Source organism: Microtus pennsylvanicus, chromosome 13, assembly GCF_037038515.1.
Source record: "Microtus pennsylvanicus isolate mMicPen1 chromosome 13, mMicPen1.hap1, whole genome shotgun sequence".
NCBI classification, from domain to species: domain Eukaryota; kingdom Metazoa; phylum Chordata; class Mammalia; order Rodentia; family Cricetidae; genus Microtus; species Microtus pennsylvanicus.
The window spans coordinates 53,609,693-53,617,953 of record NC_134591.1 but is presented as its reverse complement, the minus strand read 5'-3'; the positions used below and the strand labels follow the sequence as shown (position 1 = coordinate 53,617,953).

The following is an 8,261-nucleotide window of genomic DNA, read 5'->3' as shown; positions in this document are numbered from 1 at the left end:
GAGAGATGGCTCAGTGGTTAAGAGGGCTTGCTGCTCTTCCAGAGGACCTGAGCTAGTTTCCCAGCACCCACACTGGATAGCTCACTTTAACTCTAGCTTTAGGGAATCGGATACCTGTTTCTGACTTTTGGGGGTACCCCTTCCACATAGGACATACTCCAACAGACACATAAATAAAAATAAAGTTAAACAAGAGGAAGAGAAAAGCCATGAGCCAAGCCAACAAGGCTCTGTTGGGAATTTTCAAATTTATTCCAACGTGCTATTTTTTTTTTAAAAATATCTTCAGGCTGAACACTCAGCCCAAGCTGTAATAAAGGCAATTATTATACTTGTAAAAACGTCTCATTCACAGTACAGATGGGATTTACAAGGGTCACACACACCAATACTGAGCGATTCTTTGCTTTTGTACAATGGACTCTGTGCTTTAGACCTGTATGGATTTCTTTTTTGAGTTTGGTTTTTTTTGTCTATGTTTTTGTTTTTTTTTTTTGCACTGATGAATACCATACCGACAACTGCAAGATACAAGTGTAGAAACTGGAGTTTAAATAAACCACAGGCAAAACGACCCCTCTCCAAGTGCGGTTGCTGTACATAGCTACAGTTCGAGTTTTGGAATGTATTGCCATTTAGGAACGTGGAAACTCTCTATGGACGATTTCGCGTACGGAATGCATACACCTTTTCAGAAAACAAAGGCAAAGATTTATCTTACAGAACGTGAGTATCTTACATTTGCCTACAAGGTTCCCTTTCTTCCCGACCACCACATTCAGGAAAGTGATCAGTAGTGCCCAAGCGGTTTTCAAATGCCAAGCAGACAGGGACCACAACACAGAAGCAAATTTTGGCGGCACTTTGGGAACTTTCTTAGGTGACACGGCAGAGCAGAAGGGTCTCCCAGGACTTCACCTGGAAGAGTCAGCTGGAGCAAGAACTAGAAGGAGACCAGCTCAGACATATTCCTTCTTCCTAGTCTGGGCCAGGGGGGAGTGAGTGATGCCTAGAGGAAGCTGGGAGCCAATGCTCTTCAGAGGTTTCCCCATAGAGCAGGTCAGACTGTGTGTCTGGAAAATAGGCAGCTATCCCTGTCAGAACCTCTGGAGGGTCTTGGTGGCTGGGAGCAGAGTGTCACCTACTGGGGGGGGGTGGGTGGGAAGAGGTTGGTACTCTGATGTGAGACTGCCCTGTAACGGGCATCTAGGAGTCAGGCCTCAGGGACAGGGGGCCTGGAACTACCACCCACAGAGGACAGGATTTGACTCGAGACCTCCCCAGCTGTCACAGGTTAAGTATCAATGGCCATCTTGTTCTGGTGAGTGTCAGCGGACCCCACACAGGTGTCTGAACTAGACTGTCATCACTGACAATAACGTCACAGGCAGGCTGCAAGTCAGAAGTGGCCGGCTGTGGGCAAGGAGCCTGAATCGTATTCCTGGAGAGGTTTTCAAGAGGGAGGAGGTGTGTGCAGGCTGGGGCCGTGTGCTTGGGGGGTGGTGGAGAGAGTTTGAGAGAGTTCAGAGCTGTGTCTGGGAGTGGCATTCATTGCAGCCCTCTGGGCATCTCTGTGGGGCACTGGCGCCCAGACTAGAGTCTGTGTATTCTATCCCTGTCACCCACAGGCAAGCCTCCAGTTCCTAGCCTTTGTTATAGCCCATTTTCCTGAGTCAGCTGGGCCCAGTAACTGTGGGGACTCTCCATTGTGTGGCCACACACCGTGTCAGTCACTAGACTGCCAAGAAAGAGGAACGAGAGAGAAGGGGGTGGGGGGTGGGAGAGTAACTCCCAGGAGATTTTGGGCGAGAGTGAATTGGAGAGAGGTGGGTATCTCAAGGTCGGGAGCTAGCCTGCAGTCTGTGGCCGGGAGAGCTTGCCTAGGAAGCCGTCTAGCCTGGGTGGAGATGATGCCCTTTGTCCAACTCCTCACCTCAGCCCTTAGTTAGGGCCGAGGGGCAGAAGGAAGGAAGGCTGGGACTTCCAGCTTGGGATGATCAGAACTCAGGCTTCTACCTCTTCCTCTCAAAGTGTCTCAGCCTTGGCTTGATAGCTTCTCCCAGGTGTGCAGGAGACTTACAGTGCCAAGCATCTGGAGGCTGACAGTCTGATACCCATGACCCCCTGTGGCACAGCATACAGCACGAGAGGCCCTGATCTATGGACTCTTGAGTGTTGAGGACAAACCAGGTGATTGGTCTTGGCACTGGGCCTGTGGCTAGCTGATCTGCCCATCCAGCAAGGGACACACACACACACACACACACACACACACACACACACACACACACGGGAATGAACTGGAGGGAGGGAGAGGGGTGGCTCATAGCCTTGTCGACTCTGTCTTCTCTAACAGCCCCAGCAGTTCAGCCCTCCCATGAGCCTTCAGCCGTACTCCCTGTCTGACAGCGACAGCAGTCACCAGTATGGATGAAACATACTTTATGACCCGGGGACAAGGCTGTAGGAGGAGGCCTCCTCACCGCGGTCCCTTTTCTCTGTCTTTTGGAGAAGGTAAACAAAAATTTATGTCAGGGTTTAGAAACAGTAACCATAGCTCCTATGCCACAGAGGACTTTGCCTTTTTCGTTTGTCCAACAGGTCAAGTTCTATATTTCAACCTGGGATTTAAATTTTTGGTCCTATTACTTTTTCTTTGCCTTGGGAACTGAAGAAAAGTTCAAATGACTTAGGATAATTCAGAGCGCTTCTAAGTCAAGAGAAGAGACTCTGAAGAGGCTGGAGGAAGAGCCAAACACCATCTTTGGTTTCTATGTACTCATATGGAACCCAGTCATGGAGGAAGTGCCACGCTTCGTTCCTCGGGAACAGAGGTGAAACAGAATTCAAACCTCAGACTCAGAACAGGCCTGGACTAGGTATTTCTAAACATCAAGGAACCAGCTTATGGCCAGGCCCAGGAGGCAGGGACCTACAGGTGTGTGTGAGAAACCTGGGCCCCTGTATTCGTCTTGGGGGAAGGTAGAAGCGGGAAATGGGAGGTGAGGCCCACAGTCTACACTACGTTCCCCTCAGGCTACTATTCTGTACTGAGATGCTAGCAAAAGGTGACTTTTTGTCCTGATTCTTGCAGAAAATAAAATAAGAAAAGATACTGTTCTTGGCCGGGCAGGGTGGGAAGTGGTGGGGTTGGCTCCTGCCTGTATTGGTGTTCTGCCTTGGGGTTCTGGTCATTCTGCTGACAGATAGGAGTGGCTACTAGCTGGGTGTATACTTGGGAATCTTAGGCATGTCTGTAGGAGTGCTTGCCTTTGGATTTATACTTTCCTCCCTCCCTTTCTCTCCCTCAGTGCAATGTAACTTCTCATGGGCCTTGAGGTGGGGACAGCTGCCAGCATGGAGTGTGGTAGTGGAGGTGAACAGGCCCCTCCTACAGTCTCGTCCCCAAAGCACAAAGTAGTCACGGCCTCAAGCTCCTCATGGGTGTTTCTTTTTTGTTTTTCTTTTGTTGTTGTTGTTTTTAATGGATGTGTGTGATTTGTGTTGTTTCTTTTCTTTTCAAGCAACAAAAGGTCTAGAAAAAGGCACGGGTAACTGCGTGTGTGGAACAATACAATAGATGGGGCTGAGCAGGAGCCGTGAGGACAGATGGACAGCGAAGACGCCCATGGAAGCAAGGTAACTCCAGGAAGCTGGCCTGAAATGTCTGCTGCTGAACACTGGAAGCCAGATAAAGTGGCAGGAGAGGCTAGGTGCTTGGGGGGCCTCTGTCTTTGGACAGGAATTGAGGTGTTCGGGGCTCCCCACTACCTAAGGGCTCAGGGGAGCCTTGACGGGTCCTAGGTTCTCCAGAGAGGTTCCTGCTCCGGGCTGGGAAGTGAGTGGAGGCCTCTGCCAGGCAGTCCGCGGAGCTGCTGCGGTCCAGTGGTGGGAAGCTGGAGGCCTTGCGGTTGGCCAGTGTGTGTGGCGACTCCAAGGGAGCACTCCAGGATGACGCTCCCTGGTGGCCCCGGGGCAGCTGTGGGGAGCAGGGGCTGTGCGTGCCCATGGGTTCTGCAGGGGCTTCAGCCCTCTGAGGTGCCCAGTCAGGAGGTCTTCCTGGGCCTCTGCTGGTCCTTTCCTCCTCCAGCTCTGAAGAGAGTGTAAACTTGGAGACCTTGGCCACAGGGGACACCGATGCTGAAGCGCTCTCTGTGGGACTCCACCGGCTGCGCTCCTGGGCTTCTCGGGCCCCCGTTAGGTCACTGCCACCTCCTGAGAAGCCACTGACCCAGGCCGCACAGGCTGCTGGTAGCAGGGTGGGGTGGGCTCCTGGCCGGGCCTGTACCATCTGGATCCCACCAATGGGAATGAGGGGGCAGGGGACGCGGCTCAGGTGCTGGGAATGCAGAGGCAGGTGACTGAAGAGGTTCTCCTCACTTCGGCTAGGGAGGTGGCCGTGGAAGTCATGAGGGGCAGAGAATGGTCGGGGGAAGAGAGGAACAGGGCCAGCTGAGCAGGATGGACTTCGAGACTCAGTCTTCTGCTGGGGTCAGAAAATAAGACAGAGGAAGGCAAGGGTTACACACTTGGCACATGCAGAACCGAGTTCCAGAGTCACAAAGGGCAGGCGGGTCTGAGATCAGAGTAAAGAGATGAGGGGGGCCAGGGTCGGGACTCAGGAGCTTCCCACGGGCAACATGTTGGTCCCACATCTATAGAGGGGCTCCACCTTCCACTACAGGAATTTTAATGGGATCCCAAAACTAACAAGAAAGATGCTTTGGCCAGTGTTCCCCCAAAAGGGATGCTGTGGGTCACGACAACATGATGATGGGAATGTCAACAGGATAGTGTCAGCATGGGATGGTGGGAGCCACGGTGGCAGGGTGTTGTGGGACAGACACTGTGAAGCATCAGGGTGGGGACAGTGTAGGAGACAGATGCCACCAATGAGGGAGATGTGGTAGGACACAGAGGTGACAGAGGCAGGGCTGCTCTTAGCGACTATGCTGATGATTTCACCGGGATGGTGAGGCCTGGGAAGTCCTTGAAGGGGATGATGGAGAAGACGATTTTTCTTAAAGCTCCGCCATCTGCTCCAAGGACACAGTGGACAGGGAAGGGATGGATGGCTGAAGAATTATTACACAAGGCCACAATGCTCACTGGGGCTAGAAGCCAGAGCCCATGAGCTCCAGAGCCATGTTGGGGGTTTCTGAGGGTGCGTGGAGATGCAGTACGAGCCGGAACAGTGCAGATCCAAGATATTTGCTACAAGACCTGGATCACCGGGCTGGCTCTGGATGTGACGCGCAGAGGGTGTGAATGGGGAGCTCCCGACCCCCAGGAAAGCCATGATGAAGACTCACCCATACAGAGGTGCACATTTCAGGGCTTCTGCTGAGAAGTGTGTGAGGTAGAGGCACGGGCTGGAGGAGAGCCTGTGGAACTGGCCCCAAGCCCAGGCTACACTTGCCCACTGAGGGGCTGCAGGGCCCAGCCAGGGCCCACTTCCCTGGCAGCCCTGTCTGTGGTGATGACTCAGCCTGACCCAGAGACCATTTCCTGGTGGGTGAATATCTGGGGGCGCTTGTGTCTATGGCACTCTTGGGTCCAGGGGACAGAGGTGCCCAAGGGGGCACTTCTCTTCCTATGGGGTAGGGAGTGAGAGGAGACAGCTCCAGTCTTGGGGACCCACAAAGACGAGGGCCCATGTTCCTTCCTGGGCCCACCTGGGGGCCAGGTGTGCTCATGACCGAGGCCTGTGCTTCTTGGGTCGGTGACCATCGCTGGGGAGATGAGTCATTTTTGCTGAGTGAATGTTTGCGAGTAAGTGAGGGGCGGCTGCCTGCTTCTTTGCTTGGGGACCAGGGCCTCCTAGGGGACATAGCCTTGGAACTCAGAGCTGAGCTCATGTCGGTCTCCACTGGGGCTGGTCCCAGCCGGAGGAGGTCTGGGGTACCCCGGCTAGGTGTGGAACAACTGCTGGCTGTCAAGTGTGTGACTTCTGAGATGGAGCTGCCTTGCTGGACCTCGTCAGAAGTGGTAACTGGAGGCTGAGGGCCCTGAAGGGGTGAGGAGTCCTCCTGTAGTGTGGTTGGCAGGCAGGGCGGAGCTGCCTCTGAGGAGGGCCTGGACAGCTCATCCTGGCTCTCATCCTCCTCCTCTTCCTCCTCTTCATCCAGGTCTGAGTCGGAGTCCGAATCCTCCAGGTCTGAAAACTGGTGTTCCTCCACAGCCTCGGAGCCCTCCTGCCCCTCGGAGTCCTGGAAGAGGTCATCACTGGTTCCTGAGGGGAGAACCGGGGGACTCAGGATTACAGCTGCTTCAGGTTAAGTTCATTTTCACTGCCTGCCAACTAGGCATAGTGCCACATGGCAGACGACCAAGTGACAGAGAAGACAGAAGGATACTCTGTAAATAATAGCGCACAGTGACCTCACACCTCAATGTGCAAGTTCAGTTCTGAAGCTTTACGTAAATTTGCGCAGTTCACCAAAGAATCCTGGGATCGCTGGGGAGGTCGTTCTAGTCTTACCTTCGTGTTGTGGATAAGGAAACTGAGGTAAGGCGATTAAGTAAGCTGCCTAAGTAAGCCAGAAGCAGGGCCAGAACGCCACTGGAGCAAACAAGATCGTCTGCTCTCTTGTTTCTCAGCGCAGGTTCCACCAGGAGCCAGTTATGAGGCTGTGACTTAGTCTCTTTTGTCAAATGAATTATTATTATTATAGTCCACTATGACCCCATGAATGATGGCATCTGCCATTCTGAAATAGGGCATGCCGACTGAACCAAAAGACAGTCACAATCAGTTAAAATGCAAACTAGATGCCAATATGACCAGGCCGACCTACACAGCAGCTTTGGCAAATGGCAGAGTTTGGCCTCTGTGGGTAGCTGGACTAGGCAGGCCTCAGTCTACAGGGCAGGACTCACCCCTGCCATTTCTGCCCTGTGGACCACGTTGAATGATAGCTTCCGGGTCTTGTCTTTTATGGGGTCATGGCTTCCATCAATGGGGTTGAAGTCATGCCACTACTCATAATCTAGATAGAGATGTCTCTGGAACAGGCAGCCCTCTGCGCTCCGAGAGACTACCTGGAGAGTTTAGGTTCTGGTGGCCTGTCACTAGACTGCTGTGACATGACCAATGGGCTGGTGACAGGTGGACTACTAATGTGTCCACCAGCCCCACCAGTCACACACACCAATACTGCTTCTCCTCCTGTCCCGAGAAGGTAGACCCAGAACCCTGTGGCATTGGCCTTGCCTCTCCACCATGCTTACGGAGGGGCAGCTTCAGTGCGCTAGTACTTCAGGGGTCAGGTACCAAAGTGGATGATGTGAACATTCATTAGGACAGAGGCAAAAAACTGTGGGCTGAGGAGGAGCTGCCAGGCAAAGGGAGGGCCATGAGGCCGAGGGCAGAGTTTTGGGCAACTGGAAGCTAAAAGATGAGGAAGAGACATAGCAGATAGGGGATGAGAGACAAAGCCTCACAGTGGCTCTGGGCCCTTATTTCCCTGGCAGGAGCCCTGACTGCAATCCTAAGATTTTACCCTCACTCATACTCTGTGAGCCCCAAGCGCCGAGAAGGTCATAGCCTTCCCTACAGTTATCTAGGTATCTCCTGCTGGGTCAGAACTAGTATTCAGTGCTTGTGTTATTACACTGTAGTTCAAAATGACTGTATGCTTCGGGAAGCAGATGTGGCCTGGGTTTGAATCCTTGCCCCACCATCTAGCAGGGTGACCGTGGCTAGTGTATGTCCCTCTGTGCTCAGCTTTTCCACCAGTACAATGCACAGGGGCATCTGCTTCTCCCATCGCATAGGCAGGTGGCCAGGGTAGCACTGTTAGCATCGGTGGATGAAGGCTGAAGCAGGGCCCTGACTGGGGATGGATCCAGGGCCAGCATCTCCTGATAGCCATTAGGATGGCCCGCAAAGCCTTCCTAGACTAAGGAGGAAGTGGAGGCCCGAGGGTATGATGCCCTTTTCTGAGTTTGCACCAATGGTGGAAGCCCTCTCCAGGAACTCCGCATCCAGGCTCCTACAGGCGTCTAAGGGACTCCCCTGCCTGCTCAGCACCTCCCCTTCCTGATGCTCCACGTGGGCTTCTGCCACTGTTGGAATCAAGGTCCTTCGGAAGGCACAGCACAGAGCCTATGGCTGGGTGCAGTTTCTAAGACTGGCCACATGGTGGCAGTGGCTTACAACTTTCTCCCCACCAGTGCTTTCCAAGCTTTTTCTTGCTACCATGTGCTGTGTGTGTGTGTGTGTGTGTGTGTGTGTGTGTGTGTGTGTGTGGTGCCTTAGT

General features: G+C 53.2%; 1 protein-coding gene across 5 annotated transcripts in view; it reads right to left on the bottom strand.

Annotated features, from left to right (window-relative positions):
- Positions 1–260: 260 nt before the first annotated feature.
- Positions 261–8,261, bottom strand: part of Hivep3 (HIVEP zinc finger 3) — a 416,683-nt gene continuing 408,682 nt past the window's right edge. For 4 of the 5 annotated variants that reach the window (XM_075944540.1, XM_075944539.1, XM_075944541.1 and 1 more), the window contains 2 exons: positions 5,313–6,232; positions 261–4,486 (listed from right to left, as the gene is read on the bottom strand). In XM_075944540.1, the coding sequence (XP_075800655.1) occupies positions 3,710–4,486; positions 5,313–6,232 (1,697 nt within the window). In that variant the 3' untranslated portion in view covers positions 261–3,709. The remainder of the gene's footprint in view (positions 4,487–5,312; positions 6,233–8,261) is intronic. The other variant, XM_075944543.1, reaches the window with a different exon arrangement.